Source organism: Chiloscyllium punctatum, chromosome 16 (assembly GCF_047496795.1).
Source record: "Chiloscyllium punctatum isolate Juve2018m chromosome 16, sChiPun1.3, whole genome shotgun sequence".
In the NCBI taxonomy this organism is placed as follows: domain Eukaryota; kingdom Metazoa; phylum Chordata; class Chondrichthyes; order Orectolobiformes; family Hemiscylliidae; genus Chiloscyllium; species Chiloscyllium punctatum.
The window spans coordinates 26,223,949-26,241,862 of NC_092754.1; the positions used below are offsets into that span (position 1 = coordinate 26,223,949).

The window sequence follows — 17,914 nt, forward strand, 5'->3', positions numbered from 1 at the left end:
TTGCTACATTTATTGCAATTCCTTTATCGGTATAACTTTTCCTTTTTTTTAGAAAAAGAATTATCTGTTAAACACTTTTTGTAAAACACAAATCCAAAGCAGCTAATTTTGCTCATTATACGCATCTGTAAATGCTCACCTTATGTTAAATTACACTTTTGACAAGACTGCTCACATCTTACACTCCTCGCCTGTAGTCAACCAATTTGATCTGGTCTGAGTAGTTTTTTTAAACTTCAGTCATCAGATAATTGCAAATTGTAGACATTTCTAAAACCATAGCCACAGGCATGGCAAAAAGAAAAAAAAAGTTTAAGCATTAATAAATTCACTCTGCCTGTGAAGTAGAATTTGTAAATTTAATATAGAAATTCTATCAGTGCAGCTGTATGTTTGTGATTTTATTTAACATTTCATGGGATGTGAGCTGGCCAGCATAAGTTGCCCATTTATAATTGCCCTTGAGAGGACAATGGTCAATTGCGTGTTGATTCACTGCAGTCCATATTGTGTGTTTACACTGGCAGTGCTCTTAAGTAGGACATTCTAGGTTCATGATCTGCTAGCAGTAAAAGAGTACTCTACTCATAAGTTGCATAGCAATAATTATAAGCATTTGATTGAATTGCAAGTTATCAGGAATATGTGATTAACTGGTCTTTATTGTGACTGCTGCCACAATGGATGATCTATTTGTGGAATACGATCACGGATTTATGGTTCATTTGTAAGAGTGGAATCAAATCTTGAAATTTTACCTTTTAAGGTTCATGGAGGAATTTGGACCTCCATTTTTGAGTTTTACTTGTGATTTAATGCACCTCTTGGGTTGAACAGGATTCTGTGGTGTAAGCTGTTTGGGGTATAAATGTAGACTGCATTGTTAATAACGTTTTCTCATCCTTTTCCTAGACTGAACAACAACTGGACTGTGCCTTGGATTTAATGAGGCGTCTTCCTCCTCAGCAAATTGAGAAGAATCTCAGTGATCTGATTGATTTGGTAAGTACAGTTTGAAACTATTGACCACTTTGCACTTCGTGCCACAGTATTGTACTGCTTGTGGATCTTGCCCAACCACCAAGTTGTAAGATTTTGAGGAAAAGAAAGCAAGGAGGATCTGCACATGCTGGTGATACAGAAACAGAAAATTCTAGAGATGCGCAACAGGTCTGTCAGAAATGCTTTGTCGTGGGGGAGGGGAACAGAGGCAAGTCCTGACAAGAAATGATATGCTTTGTTAAATTTTTAAGCATGCTTATCTGCAATTCTGTTTTTATCCCAAAGTAAACTTGCCAGAATTGCAGCCATAATAAAAAAAAAACTCTGCTTACCTTCCGGCAAGCTTAATCTTGTGTTCCAGTATTATTGTGTAGTTTCTTTTACTATATTAAAGCAACTTTATTGCAATACTTACTCGGCCTTTGTACACCTGAAATAAGTGTATGTAGCTCTGGTATAATCATGTTCATTGCAGTTCTTCTAAGTACAGGTGCTGAACATTTTTTCAAACCCATATTAGAATATCTTGCTGTCTTTTGTCTAATTGCTGCCACAGTGTCCAACTGCTTAATTTCTAAATATAATTTTGAGTCAAGGGTTCTGTTTTCACGCTTGACATAATCAGAAACCAATTGCAGTACTGGAACTAGATGCCACAATTAATTGTTCAGTGGTACAGAAATAACCTTTTCCTGTTTTGAGTCATCGTCATTTTTAATTCCATTTTATTCTGCAGTGACTTTTTTTGGTTAATGTAACTCTGTTTACATTTCAGAGTGCCTTTAAATATGTCTTTTGTCTGCTCTCCTCTGGATTGAATGTAGGCTATTATAGAAATGCATTTTATCATTGTATTGTTTACATGTAACAACTTTGCAAAGGTCTGATTTCATTTTTAAATATACATGACTTTACAACTGTTTCAAATTCTAACTCCAATATGAAATAACCAAAATAATTTTGATTTTTCATACCTAGGATAATTTGTCATTTCAGAAAAATTATCTCAAAATTAAATTGACCCTTGATGACTACTATGGTTTATTTTTGTTGCATTCTCAAACTCTCAGTACTCTCTTTCTTGTCATCAGTAGTTGTATGATTATTGTAGCATGGGTCCAATATTACTATAACTAATAATAAAACCAGTTAATGGAATGTTGCTCTTTATTGAAAGAGGGTTGGAATTTGAAAGTGAGGAAGTGATATGATGCAGAAACCATCTCATATAGTGTGTTCGCTTTGGGCAGCAAACATGTCAGAAAGGGCATAGTACAGGTGAAGCAAAATGTTAACAGTGCATTAGAGTTAAATGTGAGTTAAAGAGATAGGATACATAGGATGGGTTCCATCATCCAGTTTTCTGGTTTCTGGGGTTTAAAAGATTGAACATTGATGTGGTGGACTTCTTTAAAATGATAAAGGAAGAGTGAGGTACAGAGAAACCATTTCCTGCGTTCTCAGTATCACAAAGTTGTTACTGTGTAGAAGGAGGCCATCCAGCCCGTTGTGATTGAAAATTTCACTCTGTGCCATTCTACTGCTTTCTCCCCAGAACCATGCACAGTTTTCCTTTTCAGTCAATCATCTAACTTTCTCTTGAATGCTTCAATTGAACTTGCATCCTATCGGCACTTGGAGCATTTAAGTCGAGAAGTATCTTCTTATATTGGTTTTGTTTCTTTTGCCAATTACTTTAAATTGGTGTCCTCACATTCTTGATACTTTCAGTAAAGGGAACAGACTCTCCAATCTACTCTATTCAGGCAGCCTATTGTTTTGAATACTTCTATCAAATCTCTTCTTGCCATTTTTCTCTCCAGTCTTGCTTCATCATTCCTAAAATCATCCTGTGAATCGTTTATGCACTTCCAACTTGTTCACATCTTTCCTAAATCGGTAGTGTCCAGAATTGGTGATAGTAGTCCTGCTTCAGCACAACCATTATCCAATTCATGTTCAGCATAGCCTCCCTGTTCTTGTATTTTGTGCCCCTATTAATAAAAGATAGGATACTCTATGTTTTCGTAACTCTGTTCTCAACCTATCCTCTCACCTTCAATGACTTACACACCTATACACTCTGATCCCTCTGCTTCTGCATCCTCTGGCGAATTGTCCTCTTTGGTTTATATTGTTAAATAGAGTAATACACATGATGATACATAGCCCTTATATTAGAGCTCAATGATTTAGAGTCATAGACATACGGCACGGAAACAGACTGTTCAGTCCAGTTTGTCCATGCCAACCAGATATCCTAAATAAATCTAGTTCCATATGCCAGCATTTGGCCCAAATCCCCCTCAACCCTTCCTATTCATATACCCATCAAGTACCTTTCAAATGTTGTAATTGGACCACTTCCTCTGGCATTTCTATACACGCACCTTGCTTTGTGTGGAAAAAGTTGTCCCTTAGGTCCCTTTTAAATCTTTCCCCTCTCACCTTAAACATATGCCCTCTAGTTTTGGACTCACCCTTGGCTATTTATCCTCTCCATGTTCTTCATGATTTCATAAACCTCTGTAAAACCACCCCTCAGCATCTGACACTCCAGGGAAAACAGCACCAGCCTATTCAGCCTCTCCCTATAACTCAAACCCTCCAACCTTGGTAACATTCTTGTAAATCTTTTCTGAAGTCTTTCAAGTGTCACAACATCCTTCCTATAGCAGGGAGACCAGAATTGCACATAGTATTCTAAAAGTGGCCTAACCAGTCTCCTGTACAGGTGTAACATGACTTCCCAATGTCTATAGTGACCAATAAAGGCAGGTTTACCAAATGCTGCTTTTTCTGTCTTCGCTGTCTGTGGCTCTACGTCCAAAGAGCTATGAACCTAAACTCCCAAGGTCTCTTTTGTTAGGAACACTACCCAGAACCTTACCATTGAGTGTATAAGTCCAGCCCTGATTTGTCTTGCCAAAATGCAACACCTCACATTTATCTAAATTAAACTCCATCTGCCACTCCTCAGCCCATTGGACCATCTGATCAAGATCCCATTGTACTTTGAGGTAACCTCCTTCACTGTCCATGACACCTCCAATTTTGGTGTCATTTATAAAAGACGAACCATACCTCCTATGTTCACATCCAAATCATTTCGAAATGAGTCAGGAAATTTAAACATGTTTAGCATTCTAGAACTAGACCGAAAGAGCTCGGTCAAGAAGTGTGGTCAATAGTTCTTGTTAGGTAGATTTATCATTTGGAACAAAGGTAAGTAATCAGTAACCGGTCTTCATTAACTTTGTGAAGATGGATGAAAGAACATAAAGCACGTTTATGCCACCTTTCGTGACCTTTGGACATCCCAAAGTGCCGAATGGTCTTAGTTAAACAAATGTGGCATCGTGGAACCCTAGAAAGTCTGATATTAATGTGCATCAGGATAAAAACACTGCTGATTAATGTCATGTCTGGCACAAAGCAAGATCATTGTGGTTGTTGAAAGTCAGTCATCTCAGCTCCAGAACATCTCTTTAGGAGTTTCTCAGGCTATATGTTTTTTAATCAACCTCTTCAAATTTGTTATGTCACCTTTTGAAACAGGTGGGACTTGAACCTGTGCCTCTTGGCTTAGAGGCAGGGATGCTACCACTGTACACCCGGAGCCCTGAATTCCTCAGGATAGTGTCCTCGGCCCAACTATCCTCAGCTACTTCACCTTAACTCCATCAGGAGGGCAGAACTGGAGATTCTTGCTGATGTTTGCACAATTTTCAGGACTATTCATGACTCCTCAGGCACTGAACCAGTCCGTGTCCAAATGCAGCATGACAGACAATATTCAGGTTTGGGCTGACAAGTGGCAAGTTGCATTTGTGCCACACAAATCCCAGGCAATGACCATCTCCAACAAGGGAGAGTGGAACCATTGTCCCTGGACATTCAATTATTTCATCACTGAATCCTCTATCGACATCTTTGGGACTACCATTGACCAGAAACAGACTGGTCTAGCTATATAAATACTGCAGTTACAACAACACGTCAGAGGCTACAAATCCTGCAGCAGACAGCTCAACCATGAATCCAATCTACCATTTACAAGGCTTGTCAGGAATGGGGTGGACTATTCCCCACTTACCTGGATGAATGCAGCTTCACTAATACTGAAAAAGCTAGATACCATCCAGGACAAAGCAGCCACTTGCTTAGCACCACAATCACATATCTCCCCTACTCCACCACACACAGCAGCATCAGTGTATACACACCTGCAGGATGTGCGACGAATAAGTCTTCAAGGCTTCGTGGGTGGCACTTAGCAAATATATAGCCATTGCCATTGAGAAGGACAAAGATAGAGATGGGAGCACCAGCACAAGCAAGTTCGCCTCCAGGCCACTCACTATTCTGACTTCGAAATATATTGTCGTTCCTTCATTGTTGCTGGGTCAAAATCCTGGAAATCCCTGTTGGCAGATGTGGAAAAGCAATACTTAAATTTGCTTTATTTGCATAATACAGCCAGCAACACTGACATCTCATTTTTTTTCTTTATTCCATTGTACGATGTGGACATTGCTGGTAGGCGAGCGTTTATTGTCCATCCCTAGTTGCCCTTGAGAAGGTAGTGGTGAACTACCTTCTTAAACTGCTGCAGTCCACATGCTGTAGGTGGACTCAAAATGCCATTAGAGAGGGAATTCCAGAATTTTGACCAGGAACTGTGATATATTTCTGAGTCAGGATGGTGAATGGCATGGAGGGTAACTTGACGATGGTGGTGTTCCCATGTATCTGTGGCCCTTGTCCTTCTAGATGGAAGTGGTCATGGGTTTGAAAGGTGCTGTCTAAGGATCTTGTAGATAGCACTCACCACTGCTGCTGCTACTGAGCATTGATGATAGAGGAAGTGCATGCTTGTGGACGTTGTGCCAATCAAGTGTGCTGCTTTACCTGGATGGTGTCAAGCTTCATGAGTGAATATAAAAAAAACTGAAATCAAAACTTCATTAAAGAGAAAAACTACAGTAATGGACTGTAGTGGTTTCAGAAGGCCGTCTTCGTAATGACATCCATGACTGGGCAATAAATGCTAGTCCAGCAAGCAGCACCCCCATCCCATGAGTGATTTTTTTTTAAAAATTAGCTGGTCTGAATTTTTTGTTTAATCAAATCTGTTGTCAGAAAAGTCACTTAATATTCATTTTGTGCCATAATAATTCAGTAAGCAAAGTAAAAAGACAAGGCATAAAATTACGTATCTCATTCTGTTCAAATTAATTATTTCTTTAGGTAAATAACTTCATATCTATATTTCTGCTGGGTACAAATTATGTGCAAATTTCTTGCATGTAACTTGTGTAAATTATTTTTTAAAAATCAGACTTTAGTTTTTCTCTTTAATATTGTCTTTGGCACCCAGTAGTGGATATTGTGACGGATATGTACATGTCACATAAAATGTTTTTGAATTATGAGTTTATTCAAGGTGTTAGAAGGTGCCTACAATTGGAGGTTAATGGAACTGATATGGAAGGAAAGGAAGCAATTCGGCAGAGGAGGAGATAAGAAATCTGGAATTTATGGTTTAAGGAAGAGTATTCTTGGAGGGAAAAGAGGGAAGAGGAATGAAGCTGAATAAATGTTTACCGTCCTCATCTTTGTCGACTGTTCTAAGTTAATATTTGGTGACATTTCCATGATTGTGGATGTCACTCCACTGAAGAGACTCTGCCTAACTAAGCAGGTTACAATGATCGTTTTAATTTTAACATTGTCTGTAGTTTGGCAGCAAGTTCACTCTTAACATTGAAATTAGTGTTGAATTTCTTTCATATAAACAAATTTAGTTTCTGAAACTTCAATTCTGGACAGAGAGATTTAAAATACTTTTACTGTCATTCTCCAGGGTATAGATCTGCAAGTTTTCATAACTGGTTGAATTTCATTCTCGTATGTTTATCAGTTACAGGAGGCCTTGTGGTGTAGTGGATAGTATACCTATCTTTGAGCCAGAAACTCTGGTTTGAGTCCCACCCATGAACTTGATGCCCAAAGAAGTTATGTTTATAATGTAGTCAAACAGGTTGATTTCAAACTAGCACAGCTTTCAAACGCCCACAGATGGTCTGCAGTTGAGAGCCGGAAAAAAATCTGGGCAGTTAGGTGCTAGGAAGTTTGAGCCTCTCCAATCACAATCTACAGCTCCTGACGACATCATGTCTAGAAATGTGCATGTTGCCACAGCAGCTCTGACTCAGAGTGATCTGTAACACTCTTCCACAATATGTATGAGGCATGAGCTATCTGGAGCAAAAGAGAAAAATGAGAAATTTTACTTTATAGCATTTAACTGATATAGCATCATCTGAGCAGTTTATGGTGGGTAATACTGGAATTTGACACTGCAGCTATGATTTAATGAAATGATAATTGCTTGCCATATAGCTGTTGAGTTTTGATTTGTTTTTAGAAATCAGCCACAGAATTACAGCAGACTACAGTGGCTTTATAGAAGGCATATACATGGGTAATCTATCTTGGGACTTACCAGTATATTTGTACACTACTGCCAGGGATATTTGGCAGACTGCACTATCTCTGACCCACGCAAAGTAGGACACCACATACCTGCATAAGAATTCTAGCTTAGAAAGGACAGCTGCTGTGATCAAATTGAGTCTCCAATAAAGGGACAAGGAACTCAGCCATATTACATTTAGAAATGTCAGGCAGTTGCCACTTGATCAGAAGGCTGTGTGCACTTTAGCAGAAATAGCTATGATCTTCTTCGCAAATTGATAGCCACCTAAAGCTGATTAAAAACTTTCAAAAATTTGAATCTGTAAACTTGGATTGCCCCCAGAAGTGCAGCGAAATGGCTGGCAAATTTTGTTAATATCATCTTCCTTCAGGGCTGGTCAGAGAAAGTGGGGTTAGTGCTGTCAGCTAATGTATGTGCAGCACATTGACTCAAAATCGGTGTTGACCTGTGGGCAATTATGGTCTGAATCTAAATTCTCTGACCAATTGTGTACCTTCTTAATTTGGTGCTTGAGTAGAGTTTGCAAAATGACCTTGTTCAGTTTTAACTGTTGTCACCTGTATCAATCCAGACTGATTTGATTGATTTTTAGCATCAAGTTTTTACAGAGGTCTGGATTGCTATTTAATTTTGCATAGCTTATGGAGTCCTTTGCTTAATGTTGCTTTTAAAACTACCGTTTTGTCCAAGGACTGTAAATTATTTTCTGCATGAAAAGCATTCATCCCTTGAAGTCAGTTCTGCCATCTAGTATGATCTTAGCTGATTGCTGAATAGCACCCCTGCCACCCCCCTTTCCCCCCTCCCCCCCCCGCCGACCCTCAGTTGCTTTCCGTGGTAGAGAGTTCTATAGGCTCACCACTCTTTAGGTGAAGAGTCCTAATGGCCTGCACCATACCCTTCCCCAGATATTGAGAAACACCCCTTGTGTGTTTTCCTGTCTGGTCATGTTAGAATTGTGTAGATTTCTCTAAGATCCCCATAATTCTTCTAAACTCTAGTGAATGTAGTCATTCTTCGTACATCATTCCTGGTAAATCTTAATTGCCCCCCATGGCCAGAACATCCTCCTTTAGATAAGGAGACTAAAATGGGGCACAGTGCTTCAGGTGTGGTCTCACCAAAGTCCTGTACAATTGTTACAAGACCTCTTCGCTCCTGTACTCAAATTCTCTTGCTATGGAGGACAACATCCCATTTGCTACCTTCACCTGCTGCACTTTTCTAATTGAGTATCAATGTAAAGCTTCCAAGATGTGTATGGATGCAATTTGTTTCCTGGTAAAAAGATCGGATTACAAGAAGTGGTTCATAAGGAGACATCTTATGGAAACAATTCCAACCTGTGGCTGCTTATATCTGGTCAAAGCCCATAATTGCTTATGTTAGCTCACTGAATTTCTCCAGTGTTTGGTTAGTTGTACATCCAATGGCTGGAAAATCATACCAGTGATTTTGCAAACTTCTCCCTGTCCAAGATTTTAAGAATTGCTGAAATGATCCATCCATTGCTGAGTTGGTATTGGAACCACAACAATTCATATAGTACCTGAGCGATATGGACAAAAGGAACTGAGAGCATTGTTGCTAAGATTGCAGATGACACAAAGGTGAAGGGATGGCTAGTGTTGAGGAAGTGGGAAGGCTCCAGAAGGACTTGTACAGGCAAGAAGAGTGGGCAAAGAAGTGCTAGATGAATACAATCTGGGAAAGTGTGAAATTATGCACTTTGGTAGGAAGAATAAGTGCATAGGCTATTTTCTATACAGGGAAAGGCTTCAGGAATCTGAAGCACAAAGGGACTTGGGCATTCTAGTTCAGGATTCTCTTAAAGTTAACATGCAGTTGGCAATTAGGAAGCCAAATGCAATATTGTGCAGTATTGGCATTGTTTTAAGAGGGCCAGAACACAAGAGTAGAGACTTACTGTTGAGGCAAAGGCTGCATGAGGCTCTGATTAGACTATCTTTGGAATATTGTGAACAGTTTATGGGCCCTGTATCTCAGGAAGGATGGGCTAGCATTGAAGGAAGTTCAGAGGAGGTTTGCAAGAATGATCCCAGAGATGAAGGGCTTGCCATATGAGGAGGAGTTGAAGACTCTGGGTCTGTACTCTGTGGAATTTAGAAGGATGAGGAGGAATCTGAATTGAAGCTTATAGAATACTAAGAGTCCTGGATAGAATGGATGTGGAGAAGATGTTTCTGCTCGTAGGAGACGCTAGGACCCAAGGGCACAGCCTCTGAATAAAGGGACGACCCTTTAGAACTGAAATGAGGAGGAATTTCTTCAGCCAGGGGCTCATTAATCTGTGGATCTCATGGCTGTAGAGGCCGAATCATTGAGTGTACTTAAGACAGGCAGATTTGGTTCTTGATTAGGAGATCAGGGGATATGGGGACAAGGCAGAATAATGAAGTTGAGAAGTGAATTACTTAGTCATTTTTAATCTAAAAGCTCTGACATGACTAATTTGGCTATTGTATTGGGTATTGGGGTCTAAAATTGACAATACTTCAAAAACCATTAATTTGTGGTATTGCCGCCATTTTGGTTCCTCTGCTTTGTGAACTGTTCACACTAGGTTATGTGATGATGCTGAAAGTTATCCATTTGTGAATCATTTCTTGTAATCCATTGTTTTTGCCCCCCCAATGAATTGCACCCATGTGAATCTTGGAAGTATTTAGATGGCGAGTCAGTCAGAAATTGTAAGAATTTGATCCTTCTGATTTCTTGCAGTACTTTTGCAAGTACATCCTCATAATTAGGAACAGCTGGTGTTTGCACACAGTGAACGAGTTTCCTGTGGCTGTCCAACGTGTTTCGTTCTCCAGGTGGTTTCTGGAAGCTTTGTTGACATTCTTGCTCTGTTCCTGTGAAGCCGTAGATTATTTCTATTTGAAGTCTAGTGAAAAAATTAAAGGACTTGGCTGTAGTTTCAGCCGTGTTTCCGATTCTTTGCTTAAACTCTGTAGGAGCTAATTCATTACATGATCATCTTCCATTCATGCAACATGTAGCCATTAAGAGCTATTTTTCTAAGTTAAAATTAATGACACATTGCAATACATAACTGCTTGCATTGTTGGGCTCTGATTAGTCACTAGTGTGAATGTGACTGCTGAAATATTTGAGAACTAAAAGGTAGCAATTATTTTTCCTACAAATAGTAAGTAGTGTGTACATTTTTTTTGTCTTTGTCATAGTCCATCACAAACACTCACTGTTTTCATTAAGTAGTTGATTTACAATCCAGGCTTTGGCACATCTGTTGCTGTTTTTCTATGACTGCAGCACCACCAATTATAGCTCATTAAAAATGTCAGGCTAGTGTGGTAAATGTACTTGAGGAAAATGTTTTCTACTTAAGCATTAGACTACTAATGTTCTGCAGTCCTATAGATTACTTTGCTTTTAATTTCAATATAGATGTGGAAAATGGAAATTGTATATTGTACAATCTCTCTTAAATTTGTTCTGAAATACTTCGATCTCACCAACTAAACTCAAACTTGTCAACTTAAAATGGATGCCTGTGTGCAATGCCATAAATAAATATTTGGTATCTTTTTATGATTGCAGAAGAATGAAGTACTGGTGGCATTTTGTGTTTGACAGCTCTTGACATGAAATCATTGTTCCTGAACCAGAGAGAGAGAGACATGTAAAGTATTTGGAGTGTTGACTTTCCAGAATGTCCCCCAAGCAGAGATTTCCGTATTCTTCAATTTACCCACTGACTTTCTTTGTGTTACATAATAGAAACCTTAAATTTGTACCATTCCTGTCACCTGTTCAGTGTATTTATGCCAGTGCTTCTGAAACTGGTGTCAGAATCCCAAGTGAGTGGTGAGCTGAAATTTTGGAATCTTGAACTGCAAGGCAGCAATGTGTTATGAACTAGGCCAGACCACTCAAAACATTCTTAGGCAGGCAGCTCAGACCATAACTTTGCAATTTGTTTCGGTAAGTGTACAGTGAAAATTACACTGAGGTAGCTAGGTTGACTACTAGATTTTAAAATAGACAGAAATTTATTCACAAAATTACACAATGAAACACAAAGAGCAGAATAAAGAACCCCTACAGAACTCAGTCTATCCAAACTAGATTTAATTATGCTGTTCCAAATACATACATTTGTGGGCGGCACGGTGGCACAGTGGTTAGCACTGCTGCCTCTCAGCGCCAGAGACCCGGGTTCAATTCCCGCCTCAGGCGACTGACTGTGTGGAGTTTGCACGTTCTCCCCGTGTCTGCGTGGGTTTCCTCCGGGTGCTCCGGTTTCCTCCCACAGTCCAAAGATGTGCAGGTCAGGTGAATTGGCCATGCTAAATTGCCCGTAGTGTTAGGTAAGGGGTAGATGTAGGGGTATGGGTGGGTTGCGCTTCGGCGGGGTGGTGTGGACTTGTTGGGCCGAAGGGCCTGTTTCCACACTGTAAGTAATCTAATCTAATCTAAAAAAAACATACAACAATCCCAATAAGCAAGCCCCCCCCTTAAAACACAGTTTTTAAAAAAAGGAACAGATGCTTACAGGTTGAAGTTAGGGCAGAAGAGTGGGTTGGGGTTTTCCATGCAGCTGAACACCTAACTAGTTCTGGCCTGAACTGCTCAGCTAGAGAGCTGATCATTCCCCTTCCATTATACACGTCACTTCTCAAACATGACCGCTTTGGTCTGAAGTCTCATCTGTTTACATATAAACAAAAGGGCTCTCAAAATCCTTTTCATCTCTGTACCAAACTAGTCTAATTGGAGCCCAGCCTGTTTATGACCTCTGAAAAAATTCAAAGATACAGTATATTTGAGAAAAGGGGCCAGTTTTGTGACACCTCCCCCCTTAAAAAAAAACATGAACCATCAATACCAAAACATGGCTTTGTGTTTTTAAAATCCTTCAAAAACCTGGTTAGTAGCCCAAACACACATGTACACTATACTAACTATAGACATGCAAACATGCACAACCGCATGCAAATTCAGGCTGCAGTACACCCACCACCAAATGCCTTCATATCTCATTCAAGTCTCTAACGCATCAGCAATCACATTTTCAGGACCAGCCACATGCACAGTTGTCAAATTGAATGGCTGAAATAACCAGCTCCTTCTAAACAGTCTGGCATTTTTGTCCTTAAATCTTTCCACAAACATCAATTGGTTATGATCAGTGTATATGATTGTCTCAGATGCATTGCTGGTAATATAAACACTGAAATGTTGTAATGCCAACACCAAGCTTAAAGTGTCTTTCTCCACCATTGAATATTTCTGTTGATGAACATTCGACGTCCTGGAAAAGTACCTGATGGATCTTTCTATTCCCTCGTCATCCTCCTGCAGGCGCATCAAACTAACACCCACATCACTGGCATCGATAGCCACCTTGAAAGGCTTCATGTAATCCAGTGTGGCTAATACTGGGGCAATGGTTATCACAGCTTTTGGGCTGTCAAAAGCCTTTTGATAGTCCACTGTCCACTGAAACTTCTTGCCCTTTTTTAACAATTCACTGAGTGGAGCAGCCATGTTGCTAATGTTCAGCACAAACTTTCGGTAAAATCCACGCAATCCCAGGAACTATTGTACTGCTTTTTTTTGTGTCGACTTTGTGGGAATTTCCCCAGTTACTTTCGTTTTCACATTCTGTGTGGCCATTTGTCCGTGTCCAATAACATGGCCCAGGAAGGTGACCTGGGCGTTGGCAAATTCACTTTTGGGTGGTTTACCACCAAGCCTGCCTTCTGAAGTCAATCAAACAATTCCGATAAATGCTATAAATGTTCCTTCCATGAGTGACTAAAAATCACCAGGTCATCAATATGCACCCCACATTTGGGTAATCCAGCAATGACCTTATTAGTCAGTCTCTGAAAAGTGGCTGGAGCATTTTCAAACCAAATGGCATGACTTTGAACTGATCTAGTTCATTTGGTGTTATGAAAGCCGAAATTGCCTTTGCTCTCTCTGATAGAGGTACTTGCCAGTAGCTTCTGAGCAAGTCCAACTTAGAAATGTAAGTTGCATGTTCCTGTTTGTTGACAGAGTTCTCCGACTGTGGAATTGGATATGAGTCAGTCTTTGTAACGGCGTTGACTTTGTGATAGTCCACATGTAACCATTGGGTACCATCTGGCTTTGGCACCATGACTATAGGTGAACTCCAGTCACTGTAACTCACTTCGACTATGCCATCTTGGAGCATATGCCAACTTTAGAGAGTTATGTCTATAAGGATGTTAATCAGAACAGCTTCTCTTATATCTACATCGTGCACAATTAGGTTAGTACTTCCCAGTTTATTTCCGCGTATCTCCCCATGTGCTGGTAATAACTCTTTCAGGTCATTTTGATTTTCTTGTGGAAGGTAACTCAATTTATTCCAATTTTTGACAACTTCCTCATTGTCCAAGTTGACTTGAGGAATGTCCAATTCTGAATTCTCTGAACTTGGTTCTTCCTTCTATGCTGTAATCATTAACACCTTCTCTTGCTTTCCTTCCCTATCAAAATACCTTCTGAGCATATTCACATGATACACCCAGTGAGATTTTTTTCTTGTCTGGAGTCCTTATCGAGTAGTTCACCTCACTCAATTTCCTCATACCTTGATAAGGTCCACTAAACCTGGCTTTTAAAACTTCACCTGTTACTGGAAGTAACACCTTATCCCCAATGGCAAAATTGCAAATTTGTGTTTCTTATCTGCTTCCTGCTTCAATGTATACTTTTCAATTTATCTATCCAACTCTCCACTCTATTTCATTGTTCTTTAAAATTTGACAGAGTCCAAATGGGTGGCTTACTGAATTCTAACTTATTAATTTCTCCTTAATCAATTTTAACAGTCCTCTTACTTCATGCCCAAAAATTAATTAAAATGGGCTAAATTTGGTCGATTCGTTTGGTGCATCTCTGATTGCAAAAAGTACAAAAGGAATTGCCTTATCCCAATCATCTGGATAATCCTGACCATTAGTCCTCAGCATGGTCTTTAATGTTTGATACCATCTCTTTAGCGCTCTCTGTGATTCCGAATGGTACAAAGTAGATTTGAATTGCTTTATTCCCAAGTTATCCATAGCCGCCTTGAATAGTTTGGATGTGAAGTTGGATCCTTGATCTGACTTGATCTGTATTGGTAGTCCGTATCTCATTTTTTAAAAATTGATTGATTCTTCGACAACCCTTTTAGGGTCATGTTGCATAATGGGATTGCCTCTGAAAATCTAGTCGACACATTCATTATTGTTAATAAATATTTTTTCCCACTTTTTGTTTTACGTAGGAAACGTACACAATCAATCAAGATTCTTCTGAAAGGTTCATCAAATGCTGGAATAGGTATTGAAGATTGAGGTTTTATTTCTGCCTGTGGTTTTCCAATTAGCTGACATGTATGACATGTCTGGCAAAATTCAACTACATCCTTGTGTAGTCCAGGCCAGTAAAAATGTCTTTGTATTTTAGCCTGTGTTTTCCTCACCCTAAAATGACCTCCAAGTGGTAGCCCATGTGCCACTCGCAGCACCTCCTTTTTGTACCCTACTGGCAAAACAATTTGATGAATCTCTACCCGTTCCTCATCTGCTTGAATGTGTGATGGTCTTCATTTCCTCAGTAAGACATCATTTGTTAAGTAATAACATACAGGGATGCATTCACTATCCTTTTCTGTAAATGCCTTTTGATACAACTATTTGAATTACAGCAGAAAGATGAGAACTTAAATCAGCTTAGCAGAGCTAAAGATATTTGCATGTTTACCTATTTGCTCCTGCTCTGTACCACTTATCTGATCAAAAAGCATCTTGGATAAAGCTATGTCAGCTTCCTTTTCTGTGCCTTTTGATCTCTCTTGCTTCAACCTGTGCCTCTGTGATCTTGTGGTCACACAATTTGGGAAATTTGCTTGATAAATATCCTTCCTTTTTTCAGTTACCTGCGTCTTCATTGACTTTTCAACTGGAGTAGGCAGCATGCCTACAGGTGAATCAGCTATACCATTTGCATGGACAAATTGTATTCTTGGAACTGAGAGTTTGTCCAGTACTCCTACTATAAATTCTCCACTCTTCTCTGGACTCTCTATCCTTCCTTTATATAACTGAGCACTTTTTGCCTCACCATGAATTCCTGTTACCAGTACCTTTTCTAGCAATAGTCCCTTTGGAGTACATATCTCCTCATCCTTCAGCATGAAAGACTAAGAGAATCCTGTGTCTCTTAATATTGTAACCTCTTCACCTCCTACTCCTGGCCTATGTGAATAAACATTACCCTTGCATGTATATTTTTAAAGCAGATCTGGCACTTCCTTCTTAACAAATCTCTGATCATCTTGTACACTCTGACGCAGTTGTCTAACTTCCCTTGTGCTTTTTGTTACTAGTCTAACAAAACTTCCAGGCTTGTCTGGTTTTCCTACATCTGGCTTTCTCCTAGCCCACCAGTAGTATGCGATTGTGTGTGGTCCACTTTATTACAGTGGAAGCACTGGAGCTTTTTAACTTCTTTGTCCTCCTCAAGGGTTCCTTTTTTACCCTGTCATAAGATCTCCTTATGATCTTCACTGAGATCTACCTTTCCCTTTCCATGTGAGGATTTCTTTTTGCCTCAATTTCGATCTCTCATGGACTGAAATTGATTCTGGAAACCAAACCATGTTTTATGGACCAGCTCATAATCATCAGCCACTTCAGCTGCTAACCTTACTGTTTTAACTCTCTGCTCTTCCACATGAGTTCTTACTACTTCCTCACTAAGGTTACCTTCAGCCTTTATCTCCAGCCTTTTAAGCTGATTTTTCTTTTTAACTACCAGGTTCTGAAGTTCAAAAGCTCTCTTTTTCTTTCTCTGCTCTCTCTTTTGCCCTCTCTTCTGCTGCTCTCTCTTTTTCTCTGCATTCTGCTGCTGCTCTCTTTTTCCCTTTCTTCTGCTTTTAATCATAACTCAAACTGATTCATTTCTGCTGCCCTTTCCTTATCTTGCCTCTAACTCAAGATGCTTCATTTGCAATCAAATTCTTGCCATCTCTATAGATTCTGATGGTTTCTCCAGTAAGTTTAAATGCTAAGCTACTGCTGTAATTATCTCTCCTTTCCTCACAGAAGCAGTCAGTTTTAATTCCAGCTTGTCTGCTAATTCCTGCAGCTTGATTTTATTCACCTTTTGCAAAATTTCCAAAATCACTGCATCCACTTTTGACAACTGAAGGAGCCATTACTATGCCAGGCTTTGTCTACCCAACCAAGCCAACATCTGAAATAAAGACACTAGCACCCACCACTCACTGCTTAAAATCCCGCAAAATGCTTCAAATCTGTTATGGACTAGGCCAGACCACCCGAAACATTCTTAATCAGGCAGTCCAGACCATAACTTTGCAATTTGTTTCGATAAGTGTACAGTGAAAATTACCTGGAGAGGTAGCTACTAGAGTGAGGTTGACTACTAGATTTTAAAATTGATTCACAAAATTACATAATGAAACACAAAGAACATAATAAAGAATCCCTACAGAACTCAGTCTGTCCTAACCAGACTTAATTACTCTGTTCCAAATATACACAACTGTCCCAATAAACAAGCCCCACTTAAAACACAGTGAAAAAAAGAACAGATGCTTGTAGTTGAAGTTAGAAGGGCAGAAGAGACAAAGAGAGGTTCCACAAGGCTGAACTCCTAACTAGTTCTGACTGAACTGCTCAGCTAGAGAGCTGACCACTTCCCTTCCATTATACAGATCACTTCTCAAACATGACCACTTTGGCCTGAAATCTCATCTGTTTACATATAAGCAAATAGCTGTCAAAATCATTTTCATCTCTGTACCAAACTAATCTTTCTAATTGGACCCCAGCCTGTTTACGACAGGATGTACATGTATTTGGAAAGGCAAGGACTGATTAGGGATAGTCAACATGGCTTTGTGCGTGGGAAATCATGTCTCACAAACTTGATTGAGTTTTTTGAAGAAGTAACAAAGAGGATTGATGCGGACAGAGCGATAGATGTGATCTGTATGGACTTCAGTAAGGTATTCGACAAGGTTCCCCATGGAAGACTGATTAGCAAGGTTAGATCTCATGGAATACAGGGAGAACTAGCCATTTGGATACAGAACTGGCTCAAAGGTAGAAGACAGAGGGTGGTGGTGGAGGGTTGGTTTTCAGACTGGAGGCCTGTGACCAGTGGAGTGCCACAAGGATTGGGGCTGGGCTCTCTACTTTTTGTCATTTACATAAATGATTTGGATGCGAGCATATGAGGTACAGTTAGTAAGTTTGCAGCTGACACCAAAATTGGAGGTGTAGTGAACAGCGAAGAGGGTTACCTCAGATTACAACAGGATTTGGACCAGATGGGCCAATGGGCTGAGAAGTGGCAGATGGAGTTTAATTC

The 17,914-nt window shown here is 39.7% G+C and overlaps 1 protein-coding gene across 3 annotated transcripts in view; it reads left to right on the top strand.

Moving 5' to 3' along the window:
* Positions 1–17,914, top strand: part of capzb (capping actin protein of muscle Z-line subunit beta) — a 123,152-nt gene that overhangs the window by 33,979 nt on the left and 71,259 nt on the right. For all 3 annotated transcript variants that reach the window (XR_011962704.1, XM_072586525.1, XM_072586526.1), the window contains exon 2: positions 913–1,002. Coding sequence is in view for 2 of the 3 variants with exons in the window: in XM_072586525.1 (XP_072442626.1) it covers positions 913–1,002 (90 nt within the window). In the remaining variant the exon portion in view is untranslated. The remainder of the gene's footprint in view (positions 1–912; positions 1,003–17,914) is intronic.